This window comes from Balaenoptera physalus (genome assembly GCF_965194825.1).
Source record: "Balaenoptera physalus genome assembly, chromosome: 8".
Lineage (NCBI taxonomy): Eukaryota > Metazoa > Chordata > Mammalia > Artiodactyla > Balaenopteridae > Balaenoptera > Balaenoptera physalus.
In genome coordinates this window covers 17217916-17233799 of record NC_138887.1, presented here as the reverse complement: position 1 = coordinate 17233799, position 15884 = coordinate 17217916, and the positions used below count along the sequence as shown (strand labels likewise).

At 50.2% G+C, this 15884-nt stretch overlaps 1 protein-coding gene across 3 annotated transcripts in view; it reads left to right on the top strand.

Annotated features, from left to right (window-relative positions):
- Positions 1-15472, top strand: part of LOC309666255 (uncharacterized protein) — a 111355-nt gene extending 95883 nt beyond the window's left edge. Inside the window, exons 3-5 of one of the 3 annotated variants that reach the window (XM_082473632.1) lie at positions 9334-9454; positions 10299-10424; positions 14680-15472. In XM_082473632.1, the coding sequence (XP_082329758.1) occupies positions 9422-9454; positions 10299-10424; positions 14680-15351 (831 nt within the window). In that variant the 5' untranslated portion in view covers positions 9334-9421 and the 3' untranslated portion in view covers positions 15352-15472. Of the gene's footprint in view, positions 1-9333; positions 9455-10298; positions 10856-14679 lie in introns of those variants that run through there. The other 2 variants (XR_014266962.1, XR_014266963.1) reach the window with 2 other exon arrangements.
- The last annotated feature ends 412 nt before the right edge of the window (positions 15473-15884 follow it).

Below are 15884 nucleotides of genomic sequence, written 5' to 3'. Positions count from 1 at the left end.
TGTTCTATGCTATTGGTCTTGAATAGGGGAGAAAATAGTATAATCTCTCCAGGTTGATGAAGAACATAAAGAAAGACCAGGACTGAGAATTAGAAGGGCAGTATAAAAGAGCAGGGAGTAAAAGGCAGTGTGAGAGAAGATCTTGTATTTGCGAGTTCATGGAAACATGATCATACTAAAACAACTAAAAGCCTGACTTTGAACAATAGAGTAAATGTTTTAGCAAGAAATATAACACCCATCTCTGGGGAATATAGTATGGGCATAAAGATAAACCACACACAAATATATTAAAAAGGGAAGGGTTTTCATGGTTTGAGAATATTGTGGGATTTGAAATACAATTTACTTCTGTTCTACCATTGTGTCTAAAATTTATCAAAGTGTATACACAAGCAATTCCAATTCTGGTAATGTGCTTGACAGGTTTATATATGAACTTCAGCAGACCAGTAAATGTACATTCATAGTAGGACTGTTCTCTAAAGCAAAAAAAAAAAAAAAAAAAAAAAACCCTGGAAAGACTATAACTCACTTTGTCAACACACACACAGATGCGATGATGGTTAACAGTCCAAAAGCAGAGGGTGAGCATGGGTACAAGAGGTTAATCCCCAGGCTGGGGTGGGGTGCAGAGTTTGAGGGTAACACAGGTAGAAAAGGCTTTTGTCATATCCTTGATTTTGGGGATATGGATATTCACAGGTCACTACCCTCATTTCAAAATGAATGAATGCACTCTCCAATTTTTTTGAACAGGTGAAGTAGACGTGAGTGCTAATAAATTTCAAACTGTCACAAATCAAATAGGATACTAAGAAAAATTAAATAATATTATTTAAGAATGAAGGGGAGAGATTGTCCAAGATCGTGGCATAGAAAGACCCAGAGCTTGACGCCTCTCATGGGCACACCAAAGTCACAACTGTTTACAGAACAGCAACTGATGAAAAAGGCCGGGACCTACCATAAAAGATCTTTTACAGCTAAAGACATAAAGAAGGCACCACAAAAAAATAAATAAATAAAAATAAAAAAGAAGGCACCACAAGAAGACAGGAAGGAAGGGCAAAATCTCGGTCTAGTCAAGACCCATACCACCAGGCGGGTGGCCCACAAATGGGAGAATAATTACAATTTCAGAGGTGCTCCAGGTAGCAAAGGGTATGAACCCAACATCAGGCTCCCAAGCCCAGGGGTCCTGTGCTGGGAAGAAGAGTCCCTAGAAAGTTGGGCTTTGAAGACCAGTAGGGCTTATTTTCCAGAGAGCCAGAGGATTGTGGGAAATGGAGATTCCACTCTTAAAGGATGCTCACAAAATCCCACATGATCTGAGAATCAGAACAGAAGCAGTCATTTGAAAGGATCCCGGGTCACACCTACCTCCTGATCTCGGAGAGTCTCCCGGAGAGGCAGTAGCACACCCTCAGGGACACAGACACTGGAGCAGCCATTCGGGGGAGCTCCTTCTACCTCGTGGACGCTGGTACCAGCAAGCATAATTTCAGAATCCTCCCTGTAGCTTATCAGCCTCAGGACCGAGCCCTACCCATTTCCACCAGACTACAGACACAAGTACTAGGATGCTGCAGGCCAAGCAACTAACTGAGCAGGGGCACAGCCCCATCCACCAGCAAACAGGCTGCCTTCAGATCCTCTCAGTGCACAGCTGCCCCTGGACATGGGCCCAGCCACCAAAAGCCCCAGGACCAGCCTCCACACCTCAGTGGACAGGCACCAGCCCCAGAGTCCCTGGCCCCTCTGACACGTGAGCCTGCTCTGGCCTTGGAGTCAGCCTCACCATCGGCAGGTGATAACTGCACAGGGACTGGATGGAGCTTGGACCTACCCAACAGTAAACCTGCTCTAGCAGTGGGATCAGCCTCATACACCAACAGGCACACACCAGCTCCAGGAATACCACAGCCCAGCAGCCTGTGTAACCAGGCCACTTAATTGCAGGCCAGAAGCAGCCATGGACTCAGCTGGGACCTGACCCTGCCCATCAGAATGCCAACACAAGATTAGGGATACCCCCGACACTGCAGATAGCTGTGTCGGGAACAGTGATCCAACACCAACTCTGTGGCTCCTGGGCCCTGCAGCCAGAACGCAGAACCTGTCTCTTCCTCCCAGTAGCCAGCATAGCCCCAGAACCAGTGACTGGGCACTAGCCCTGATATCACCTGGACTGCAATTCTACCCATAAGTGAATCAGCACTAGATTTGGTGTCCCCCAGAGTTGTGCAGCCAGCTGCCTTATGATCTAGTCTCACCAAGCAGCACAGACAGCCTCCATACAAGGCAGAGCCTGGCAAACAAGCAGTCTGGGGACAGCCAAGCCTACCAGACCACCCACAGTAGTCAGCCCACCACAGCAGAAGAGCCCAAGCAACCCACATAGGGGGTCCACCTAGAACATATAGTTCTAGTGACCGGGGGACAGTGGGCTGCTGGGACACACAGGACATCTCCTACAAAAGGCCACTTCTCCCACGTGCCGCAGAGCAACTAAGCCCGTGTGCCACAACTACTGAGCCTGTGCTCTGGAGCCCGCGTGCCACAGCTACTGAAGCCCACACACCTAGAGCCCGTGCCCCGCAGCAAGAGAAGCCACCGCAATGAGAAGCCCGCGCGCCGCAACGAAGAGTAGCCCCTGCTCGCTGCAACTAGAGAAAGCCCGCGCGCAGCAACGAAGACCCAACGCAGCCAAAAAAATTAAAAATATAAATAAATTAATTAATTTTAAAAAATAGTCCATGAATGCAACAAGATGCACAACTTCACTAATAACCCAAGTATTAAAACCATAAGAAAAAACCGTGCATAAACCTACCAGACTGGCAGACATGAAAGACACAGTATCAAATATCAGCAGGATGTGGAGCAATGGAAAGCCTGGTACCCAGCAGGGGGTGCAACCCCTTCTGAAACAATCGGGCCTCAGATAGCGAAGTCCGTGCACACAGACCCACAATGCTCCTCCCCGTTGAACACAGACCCACCAGCCCTGCACCAGGACACACGGATGTGGACTCTGCAGCCACAGGAGCCAAATCTGAAACCAAGCTGAAGGGCATCACAAGCGGATGCAGAAGTGAACCATGCACGCTCCTGTGAAGGAATATTCCACAGCGGTGGAGTACGTTTTTGTTTAAAGTTAGTAAAATTATAAAAATTATTTAAAAACTGTATTCACAAGATGAAAGAATCTCATGGACACAATGCTGAGCCGTCAAGAGCAACAAAGCAGCATGCACGGTACACCCACTTACAGACTTTGGAACTAGGCAAAGCTGGGCTGTGTTATTTAGGGATGCGTGCCTGGGCGTAAACTATGAGGACAAGATTGCTGGCACAAAATCAGGAGGACAGCTACCTCACGGGGGTGGGGCGGGGAGGACGCTGTGACGAGGGAAGGGCACTCCTGGGTGTCCACTCGTCATGTTCTGTTTCTTGATCTTTAAGATTATTCTTTACATGTATATAACTTAATCCTTAATATGTACTTACAGATTATCATTTTTGTTTATTAAAAAAGGGGTGTCCCGAATAAAGTAGAAGGAGACCTGCTTCTTCCAGGGAAGCAAAGGAATAGTTTGTATCAGTGAAATCTCGGTACTATGGCTGCTTCAACCATCAAGCCTGACAACAACTCCCATGAGAGGGGCACCGGGGCCACGACACTCAGAAGGAGGCTCTGGGACCTCAGTCACTGCCTCTGAGGAGCCCACTGCACCTGGTCAAAGTTCTCAGTTATCCTGTGCATGATGCTTTTGCCTTGACGGCTCTGGCACACCTCGGCCGGCATCATCGCTGGGAGAGAAAGAAGATACGTGCAGAAGAGGGAACCAGGCTTCAAGCTGACCTACCTCCTTCTACGGAGACGATGCCACAGTCCCTAAGAGAGGACAGCAAGGGAAAGGAATCCAGCCTCTCTGCCTGAGGCCTAGCACAGTAGCGCCCCACGCTTCTGATGCCACAGGGAGAATTTCTCGAGGCGCCCTCAGACCACCTGGTTGGACGCAACGGGGCTTTCAGACACGCAGGTCCTGTCCGACCCCGCACCTCTGGTGTCAGATTCTGGAGGTGGGCCTGGAGGCCTCCAGGTTTTCACTTTTGGTAACATCTTTATTGAGATTTAACTTCCATACCACACAATTCACCCATTTTAAGTATAAAGCTCGGTGGTGTTTTGCATATTCACAGGGTTGTGGAGCCACCAGCACATTCCATTTGACAACATTTCCATCATCTCCCCAAAACCCCACTCTTTAGAGGCCACCCCTCATTTCCCACAGCCCCGGCATCCGCAGTCCACTTCCTGTCTCTGTGGGCGTGCCTGTTCCGGATGTCTCATGTAAGTGGAATCCACTAATTGTCTTTCTGTGTCTGGCTTGTCTCACTGAGCATCCTGTTTTCGAGGTTCATCCACATCGTAGCCTGTGTCAGTGCTTCACTCCTTTTCCATGGCTGAGTCACCCTTAGCCTCTCTGCTTTTAACTCTATAATTAATTGTGACTCCCTGCCTGCACTGCACAGGGCTGATGAGAATTTCACCTTCCGTCATCCTTGGGGTGTAAGCTGAACTTTGAACCAACACCAAGGGGTCCTGTGCAGAGGCTGAAAGCCCAGCCCCACAGGGTGCACAGTCGCCGTGTGTGACCAGAGCCTAGGAGGAAGGGTGAGATGGGCCTGCCTGTTTACAGGACCAGCGTCCTACGGTCTCATGTGAAACCAACCCGCTGGTCAGTGTCCTGTGAGAGCTGCTCCCCAGGGTGCCATGCGGGCAAGACAGAATGGTCACGGGCCACGGTGCTGCCTTCAGTTCAGGCACTCATACTAACTGTCTAGTTGGAAAGTGCTGAGGCTCCAGGGGAGGGTCCTTCCTGCTTCTTCCAGCTTCTGGGGGCTCCAGGCATCCCTGGGCTTGTGGCTGCATCCCTCCCATCTCTGCCTTCATCTTCATGTGGCTTCCCCTCTGTGTCTGTGTCTCTGCTCATCTTATAAGGATGTAGTTACACAGCATCGGGGCCACCCTGAGGCCCCTGTCTTACCTACTTACACGACCAGGCCCTACTTCCAAATGAGGTCATGTCCTGAGGCCCTGAGGTGAGGACGTGGATGTCTCTTTCCCTGGGGGGTACACAATTCCCCTTCACTCTGAGGTAACAGGTAATGTTGCCCAGAAAACAAGCCAGCCCCTTACCTAAGCCAGCCCCTCGAAGGGGTCTGAGCCTGCCTGGTCTCTTGGAAACTGACTGGGCAGGAGAGTGCAGCTCATGACCCGAGTGTGAAGGACACCAGGAAGCCCCCGTGTGAGGCTCCCCTCCGCAGCTGCAGCACTGGACCGGCTGATGAGGTCCAGCAGGGCGACCCCGAGCTCCTTAGAGGACTCGACCCACGTGGACTGGGGGCGACAGGCAGCAGTGAGCGGGTGTGTGATGAAGTGTATGTGACGGGCCTGCAGTGAGCAGGTGAGCACATCTGTGTGTGTGACATCGGACACATGTGATGGGTCAGCAGTTAGCATACATGTGTGAGAAATCAGGTGCATGTGACAGGCCAGCGGTGCACACACGTGATCAGGTGCACGTGGTATCTGAGCGGGCAGGGCACCACAGGGCTGCAGTGCTGCCACGGGCTCGAGCCGCCGACCCTGCCCGGTGTGGAGCGTCCCTCCCCCTCCCCCCCGTGTTCCTCCCCCACCACGTGCCCCAGCAGCTCCCATGTCCCCAACTACACCCCCTCAGTGGCTGCACCTGCACAGGGTACTTCCCCTGGGCAAGTACTTTTTTTTTTTCCACATCTTTACTGGAGTATAATTGCTTTACAAAGTTGTGTTAGTTTCTGCTGTACAACAAAGTGAATCAGCTATACATATACATATATCCCCATATCCCCTCCCTCTTGCGTCTCCCTCCCACCCTCCCTATCCCACACCTCTAGGTGGTCACAAAGCACCGAGCTGATCTCCCTGTGCTATGCAGCTGCTTCCCACTAGCTATCTATTTTACATTTGGTAGTGTGTATATGTCCATGCCACTCTCTCACTTCGTCCTAGCTTCCCCTTTCCCTGGGCAAGTAGTTCTTGAAGAGGGTCACCTCCGTGGTGACGGTGACCTTCCTCTTCTGCTGCTTCAGTGGGGGTGACCCCCGCCAGTGGCTGCTCTGCGCCAAGGCATCTGGGCCGCAGAGGGGTGGTCCCTGCACCTGAGACCAAAGAGAAGGACTTGAGGGGCTGCGCTTTCCCCCACCGGGAGCCCCATATCCAGGGCGGCCAGCGGGGGCATGTCAGACACACAGGGCCAGACATTCTGGTTCATCTTCCCCCAACACGGTGCGTGAAAGGAGAGCCACGTGGGACCTCAGATCACATAGGACAAGGCACGTGCCGAGGACCATCTCACCACTGTCGATTGGCCCATTCAGTTTGCCCTCCTGTGAAATGCTGTTCATGACTGGCCCAGTTTTCTGCTGGGCTATGTATTATTGGGACATATGTATGGCTATTGATTATTGGGTTATTTTACATATGTGTGTATGTATACATCAACATATATATCTATATCTATATAGACAAATGCATAATGTCATGTATCCACAATTATAGTATCGTACAGAGTATTTCTCTGCCCTGAATATCCTCTCTGCTCTGCCTGTTTGATGCCCCCAGCCCCTGGCAACATCACCCTCTTACTGTCTCTGTAATCTGCCCCCCCCAACATGTCATTGGGTTGGAATCACACAGGACGTAGCATCTCAGACCAACTTCCTGTTCTTTTTTTATTGGAAATTGTCTTTTCATTTCACGTCACTCAGAGAATGTTATTCCAATGGAATGGACTTTGATGCCTGAAAGTCTCATTGATTACCCAGCATATCTATGCTTATTAATAGATAATTAAATTTTTGTTGTATTTACTATGACCATAGAGTTCTAAGGGTTACATTTTTTCTGAATTATTGTTAGTTAAAAGTAGTTTCAACTCATTAAGACAATATATATATGATTACACATTAGTATATTAAACAAAGATACTTATTTGAAACATATCTTTTAATAGAATGAATGTAACTTTCCCTTTTATTTTTTATATGTATTCGAGGATGACCATGACTAATTGCTAGGAAGAGAAAAGATTCAATAACTGGATCTATTCCTACTTTGTATTTTTTAGATATTAGCACTGAGACACCTTGTTCAGATAAGAGTGGGAGTTTTGTTTTAAAAATATCACTTATTCTTTCAATTCCTTCCCAATTACATACCCAAATATTATACAAAAGGTTTGGTAACCTATCAGCTGACAATGTGATTAGCTTTTCTCTCAATCTTGGTGAAAGCAAACCATGGGAAACTTTCAAGAGGATTTATGAGAATCTCTTTTCAGTGTCTGGGAAGCAGGACAAAGGTTTCACCAGGCTCAGCAACTGAGCAACTGTCGATTTGATCAGCTACTCTTTCACTGAGAAAGTCTTGCTTAACCTGATTGCCCAGGAACGCTGCAACACTGTCCTTCTTATTCTGCCTTTGTGCGTGTGATATTTTACAAAGAGCCCTTACTCTTTATAAAAGAGTATATTTTATAAAGGGCTCTTACTGCAGGATGTGCTTTAAGTGCATTTTCTTCAAATCTGCATGTTTAGCTTATTCTGCTTGTGGAAGATCATTGGCGTGTCCATCCTCCCTGCTTGGCCCACCAGCCTGGTTGGATTCTCTGATAGTCAAGACTCATTTCAGTGTTCACTGCAAGAAAAATGTGTGTGTCTGTGTTGAGAGGAGGCTCAGCAAACCGGTGAGAGGCAAACTGCAGGATGCATCCCTGAAAGCAGCCTGGCCGAGATCGGAATAAGATGGAGCTGGGGTGAACACGGTTCCTATTTAAGTCACAAAAATAAGAGAGATCAAAACGCTGCTTCTCATTAAGCCACTGAACATGGAATGATGCATTATTACCTAAAACTTTGGGGTATTTTAACAGCTTTATCAAGGTGTAATTGACATACGACAAATGCACACGTTCAAAGTGTACAATTTGATAGGTTTTGAAACATGTGTACCCCATCAAGATAATGATTATACTGTCGATGAAAAATTAATCAATGGTCAATCTAAGAAAGTAATGGAAAATCTTATTTGTGTCAACCTGGGGATTATAACCCGGGACACAGTTTTTCAGAAAGCTCTGAGGGCCGTTCTAAAGAGGTGAGGGGGGCGGCCAGTATATAGGTGAATTTGACAAAGGGGTACGTGCAAACAAGCACACAGCTTGGTAGGAGGTCATGCTATTCAGGCGGAACAGATACCTTAATGGTTTTAGTGCTTTTCTAAGTGTGGGAAGAGGCAAGAATCCAGGTTCATAAAAATTTTCTCCTGAAAATATCGAGCTCTCTGAGGGCCAGTTCTGCCAGTTTTCCCAGAGCACATAGTGCCTCATCCTGATCTTCACCCTGAAATCCTTTCAGGGTGTCCTGTGAGTCAGCGACTGTGGTGGCTGATGACTTATTTCTTGTAGAACTGGATGGTGGGCAACATTCTTTATGTTACAGTCCCCTCCCTTTTGGTCTTAATTTTTTTTTTTTTAATTTTTTAATTTAATTTAATTTTTAAAATTTATTTATTATTTTTGGCTGTGTTGGGTCTTCGTTTCTGTGCGAGGGCTTTCTCTAGTTGCGGCGAGCGGGGGCCACTCTTCATCGCGGTGCGCGGGCCTCTCACTATCGCGGCCTCTCTTGTTGCGAAGCACAGGCTCCAGACGTGCAGGCTCAGTAGCTGTGGCTCACGGGCCTAGTTGCTCCGCGGCATGTGGGATCTTCCTAGACCAGGGCTCAAACCCATGTCCCCTGCATTGGCAGGCAGATTCTCAACCACTGCGCCACCAGGAAAGCCCTGGTCTTAATTTTGACCAAGGTTTAGGAGGCAGTTCATGACCAATTTAGCCTATGGTGCTAGGAATGCTCATTCCCAGGTCAGGCGAGGATTTCCTTGATAGGCCACTCAGTGTGCTGTTACTGGACTAGGCCCTGTTAACACTAGCCCAAAGCCTCTGGGTCGCCTGTCCTTCTAGTCTGTTATGGTCCAGGAAATGGTTCCCTCTTGTGGCTTCTTCCCATACCTAGAGTTACACTATTACAACCACTGACCTTACAGAACTATGCATTTGACAATTGTTTTAGGTCACCTAGTCATCATTATTTTTAGCGGAGACTCAGTCACACATTTGGTAATGCAAGAAACAAAAATCTTGTAACACAGGCAGAATACAAGTAATATAGCTAGTGACATTATTAAGGTCATAAGTAATTATTTAAACTAAGAACTTCTTTGAGATGCAGCCCAGTATCTCCCCAGGTCATCTGACCAGTCTGTTCTGCACCAATCATTATCTTTAAGGGAAGTGATATAGTGGCCTTGTGCATGAAGTCCACCAAAGACGTCTGCACGTACAAGGTGAGTGGTGGGTCATCGTGACCCCTTCCAGCATGAGGAAAGGAATGTTATCTTCTAAGGAGTTACACGGCTGTCGCCAGAAGGAGAAAAATTGATTTCTGTGGCTGAGCAGATATTGGGGAGGTCGGGTGAACACGTGATGCAGATGCACATGCACACTTGTGGGGAGGGAGGAGGCCGAAGGGCAGAGTAAAAGCTTATGTTTTAAATTTGTCTTGCCTTGCCTTAAAATATGAATTTTTGTTTCATCGATACACTCATCCCTAGAACTTTCCTCCCGCTCTCTCCAATCCAGGCAAACTCGGATCTGCTTTCTGTCACTACAGACTACTTTGCGTTTTCTGGAGATGTACATGCGAGTGTGTGTGTGTGTAGGGGGGCGCGTATCAAACTTCAGTTTTCAGCTTCAGAATAAATAACTAAGATTACATAAAGATTAAAAAATGCCTTCAGTGACTTTATCACGGTCAAACTTCAAGGCAGTAGAAAGGGATTTACTGGGGGTGGGGCAGGGCAGATCAGGTCAGCAGGTAGAATACACTGTATTCATAGAACAGTGTATAGATACTCTATTGATATAGAGTTATAGACATGTTCTACAGTTTGATGAGGACCAGCCACACACAGAGTAAACAGAAGCAGCTCTGGCCGCTCCAGGAAAGCACGCCCACTGGGAAGAGGTCACAGAGCGCTTGCTCCAGGGCACAACCCCAGCCCCGGACAGCGTGACAACCCATCCTGTCCTGACTCTCCCGGGGGTCTTTCCTTTCACGTAGAGAAAAGCTGCAAAGAACTGCTTGTATTTAAAAAGTGACACATTTTTATGTTCACCCCCTCTCTCCAGTGCTGCGGACACCTTGTCCTCATGGGCTCCCACTTGGGGGCAGTGGTTCTCATGTGGTTGGAGGATGGACGAGGCGCGAGTGCAGAACTGTCCTGGCTCCACCCACAGCTGATTTCCTGCTGCCCGGTGAGGCCACCTGCCCCATCTCCTGTGCTCACCCTTAACACAAACGTCCCTGGGCCGGGAAAGGCAGGCAGTCTTGTGTTACAGGCATGTGCCTGCTGTGGGCTGAATTGTGGCCTCAAAATTCACATGTTGAGTCCTGACCCCCAGCACCTCAGGATGGGACTGTGTTTGGAGACGAGGTCTTTAAAGAAGTGATTAAAGTAAAATGAAGCCACTAGGGTGTGCTATACTCCAACGTGACTGGTGCCCTTGTAGGAAGAGGAGATTAGGACACAGACACACACAGAGGGATGACCATATGAGGACACAGGAGAAGACGGCCGTCTACACACCAAGGAGAGAGGCCTCAGCAGGAACCAGCCCTGCTGACACCTTGCTCGGGAACTTCCAGCCTCCAGGACTGTGAGAAGTAAATGTCTGTTGTTTAAGCAGCCCTGTGTGTTGTATTTGTTATGGTAGCCAAGTTATGACGTCTTGCGTTTATGGGGCCTTCAGGATTTAATGTCCCAGGAAGAGGGGACTGCACCAGGGTCCCTCTGCATGTGAGCTGCTCTGCATGCAGGGCCTCCAGGCAGGCCAGTTTCAGGGGCAGCTGCAAAGTGACTCCTTCCAAACCATGCACCCTCCTGCACCCTGGACAGCGGGGCACATGCCCCTGTTTGGGAACCTCTGGTCTCAGCTGGGTTCTCCCAAGCACACGTGGAGTTGTGCTTTTGTGGTCGACACAAAGGTTGGGGTTCTTGGGCACATTGTGGGTGTGCCCTGAGCCGCCAGGCCTCCTGCAGGAAGGGCTGCCCTGTGCCTGCCCACCCTTCCTGGGAAGGACCTGCTCGTGATTTTCTGAGCTGAGAATCTGACTCTGTTCTACTTCACACTCACGTTATTTCTGTATGGCTTTAAGAAATGCTAAATTTTGCAGGAATAGAACAATGATGTGATTCTAGGAAAGCTTGTTCTCACAGTTATTCAGAACTTTACCAAGAATTCTCTGACATTTTGGAAAATTGAATCTCCTGGTAAAGTGGCTCAGAGTTTCTGAATTGCCAGTAAATACACCAGGATTGCTGTCACCACAGTAATTCGAACTATATATAAAATGATGCCAATTTGTCCTCATTAAAAAAATATAAAATTAAATGTAAAGTTTGAATCAAGTTGAATGTTATCTGCCTTTTCTTAAATCTAAATTGAAGAAAAATTTGAGCAAACATTTGATTAATTAGTGTAGTTGAAGCCAAGCACTCACCTATTAAATTATGTATTATTTCATTAAAATGTATTTATCTTTAATTCTCCTCTCTATTGTAACTATAGCTGCATACACACATATACATAGTTATACTTAAATTATATGTGTAGAGAGATTATGTTATCTCTGCATCTGATTTCAGAAAGTGAGGGGAGCGTTACAAAGTACGTGGTATAAAAGGGGTGAGGGTCTGATGGGCTGACAGAACACCCATGACATAGCATTTCATTCCCACCAAGGTGCTAGAATCAGAAAGACAGACAATAACAAGGGAACCTTGACACACCACTGGTGGGAATGTGAAGTGGTGCCACCATTTTGGAAAACAGTCTGGCAGTTCCTCAAAATGCCAAACACGGAGTCACTACAAGACCCAGCAATTCCACTCCTACGTATAAACCCAAGAGAAAGGGAAACACATGTCCACACAAACATTGTACACGCATGTTCATAGCAGCATGATTCACAACAGCCAAGATGTGGAAACCACCCAAATGACCATCAACAGGTAAACAGAACAGATACACACAATGTGGTCCATCCACACAATAGAATATTACTCAGCCATGAAAAGGAGTGAAGCACTGACACTCGCTACAGTGTTGATGAACCTTGAAAACACGATGCTCATTGACGGAAGCCAGGCACAGAAGGACACTGTCTTAGTCTGCTTGGGCTGCCATAGCAAAATACCAGGCTGGTGGCTTGAACAACAGAGATGTATTTCCTACAGTTCTGGAGGACGGAAGTCTGAGATCAGGGTGCCACCATGGTCAGGTTCTGGTGAGGCTCTCTTCTTGGTTGTATATGGCATCTTCTCCCTGTGTTCTCACATGGAGAAGATGTGAGGGAGCTCTCTGGGGTCTCTTTTATAAGGACACTAATCCCATAATAGGGGCTCCACCCTCATGACCTAATTACTTCCCAAAGGTACCACCTCCTAATACCATCACCTTGGGGGTGAGGATTGCAACATGTGAATTTTGGAGGGACACAAACATTCAGCCAAGAACAAGCACAAACTGTATGATTCCATTTATATGAAATGTCCAGAACAGGCAAATCCACAGAGACAGGAAGTGGGTTAGTGGTGCCAAGGGCTAGGGGAGGGGGAGGGGTCTCCTTTTGGGGGGATGAGAATGTTTTGGAACCAGAGGGAGTTGGTGCTGGCTCAACATTGTGAATGTGATAAATGCCACTGAGTTGTTCAATTTAATCGTAAATGGTGAATTTTATATTACATATATTTTAATCACAACTGAAAAAGAAATTGTCACATCAACCATTTGACACCTCAGGGAATTTCCATTTCTGCCAAGAGACACTGTCTGCTTGCCCAAGTGATTCCTGGGACCCCAGGTGACATCGTGGGGACCATGGAGTGTAAATGAGGGCGTGAACTACCCCACACAGGGACGGTCCAGAGGCAGACCCAGGGCTCGTCCCCAGTAGCACAGGACAGAATCCGTTTGGATTTTTCATCGCACTGTGAACAGCCCCATGGGGCCGGTGGCTGTGCACTGCCTCACTGCACTCTGGACACCGGGGCCGTGACCCGCTGCCTCTCGCCCCAAGACTGCGACCTGCCAGGTGAAGCAAACGGCGCTGCAGTCAGTCCTCGGGAGCTGCTGGAGCACGGGCACAGCCACAGAGTAAGGCCGGAGCACTTCCAGCTACCTGCAAACCCGCATGTTAGAAACAGGATTTTTCCGTAATGCACGGGGGACCTGAAAGTGTGTTTTCTCAGGTAAACTGATAACACCACCCCTTCCATGTGTGGACGCCGCCTGCCCTGCTCACCCTCCTCACGGTGGCTGGGGGAGTTGAACCCTTACCCCTCCCCGCCCAGAACTGACCTCCAAGGCTTCCTGGGGGTCCTCCCCGAACCCTGAGGATGTGTCCTGCCTGAGGCTCCTGTTCAGGCTGGCCTGCAGAGGTCACGCAGAGGTCGGGCCCCAAACAAGCAGGACGTGACCCTGGAGACAGGCGTGTCCACCCTGCACAGAGGGGCCCCTACGAGCAAGTGTCAGGTCACTTCTTAGGGCCACGCCCCTGTCCCGCTCGAGGTGCAAGGCCCGCCCCACTGCCCGGCCCGCATCCCTTTCTCTGGGGTACCTGCAGGATTCAAGCCCGCACCTTCCCCAGCCCTGCCTCCCTGCCATGTAAGGGTGTCAGCATAACTGATGCCATCCTGGGCTCGTCCTTCCGCTGACCTGACCCAGGACTGTACTGTGTGGTCAGTCACTTCTCTGTCCTCAAGGGCTTTCTAGTTAATAGAGGCTGTTTAATAATTATCAGGACCAGGTGGCCTCTATGCTTTGTTAGTCCCCAAACAAGGAAGACCTTCGCTGACGTGTTCCCGGCGCCCATGAGGCCAGTTACCCATTCATGAAACTTGACTTAGGAATGTAAGTCCAGTTTCCAAGCACCCCCCCCCATGTTAACCATAAATTGTCCCGGTGACCCCTTGGCCGTGCAGAGCGCGGCTGCACATGCTTCCGACCGTCGTCCGCCACATCCCAATCCCACCCTGTGAGTAAACTACCCAATAATAAACTGATCCACTGATTACCTGGAGCTGCCTGCCTCAGTTTTCGGTCTCATAATGCCCTGTCAGTTTGGTGGGCACTTCTCGTTCCCTCCATCCGCTAACACCTCACCTACCGCTATGGGTTCAATAGTGTCCCCCCCCAAATTTATATCCATTCTGACCCCAGAATCAGGCCTTATTTCTGGAACAGGGTGTCTGCAGATGTGGTTAAGATGAGGTCATGCTGGATTAGGGAGAGCCCTAAATCCAGCAGCTGGTGTCCTTATAAGAAGAGGGAAATCTGGACACAGACACAGAGGAGAAGCCACGTGACGATGGAGGCAGAGGTGGGGGTGATGCAGCCCCAAGTCCAGGGGCGCCAAGGATTTCTGGAGACCAGAGAAGCCGGGAGGGGCCAGGGCAGATTCCCTGAAGTTCCAGCAGGAACCAACCACACCTTCATTGTGTATTTCCAGCGTCCAGAGCTGCAAGAGAGAAATCTCTGCTGTTGTGACACCCCGGCTTGTGGCATGTTGTCACGGTCTCCCCAGGACCCCCACACCTGCCAGAGGATGAGACACGAGGCATCAGAGGAAAGAGCCCCTCGGTGTCTGGACGAGCATCTCTACACACACGTCTGGGTGCTGAAGACGGAGGACACGCAGCCGCCTCCCCACCCGAGCCGGGCGTCGGGCTGCCTTGCTGTCCCGCTTGCTCCTGTCCTGTGTCCAGTGGATGGCCAGCCTCTGCTGATGCAGGCGCCCCACCGCTGTCCTGCGACCTCCCCACACACATCCCACCCACAGGCCGTGCTCCGGCCCTGGCCGCTCAGCAGCCTCAGCTTGGCTGCAGTGACGGGTCAGGGGACCCGCTGGCCCCTCCCAGCCCAGGGGCAGTGCCCGACGCAGGAGGCCCTGGGCAGCCGCCCTCCGTCCCGGACCAGGGGAGGCCTGGAGCGGGCACCTCGAGCTCCTCAGGGCCCTGGATGCAGCCCCACGTGCCGCCAGCCCCACACACTCCCCGGCAGGCTGGAGGCTCCGTGTCCCCAGCCACAAGGCACTTCTCGAAGGCGGCCCTGGGATGTGTCTTCAAACTGCTCCACGTTTGGCCCAACCTGGCAGGGGGCCCGCGGCCGGCTGCCTTCATAGGAGCAGACAGAGGGCATCCCTGAGGCCCCCGAGCCTCCGCCCCTAAGTGACCCCGCCCGTCGCAGACCAGGCCGCCCGCCTCTGGCAGCCGCGTCCCCCCGCCAGCTCCGGCCCGGCCCTCTAGAGACTCCTCACTCCCCGGAGGGCAGGGCTGACCGCCCCTCGGCCTCCCTCTCACCTCTGCCTGTCCGTCCGTCCTCCCTGAGTCAGGACACCTCTTCCTCTGTGAGGCTCCTGGATTCCGGCCTGGGGGACCCACACGCCCCCACGAGCTGTGTCGCCTACCAGGATTGTCACCTCAAGAAACCCCGGAAGACGGACTCCCCGGGACCTCAGAATGGGACTTTGTGTGCAGATGGGCCACCGCAGAGCTGCCCGGGGTGAGACGAGGTCACTGACCTGTGTGTGTGTGTGTGGGCGTCCTCATGGGGGGCATTTGGACCCAGACACACGAGGGAGAAGGCGATGTGACGGCAGAGACAGAGACGGGGCTGGGAGTGGCCTGGGACCGACCGACCCCAGAACCCGCGGAG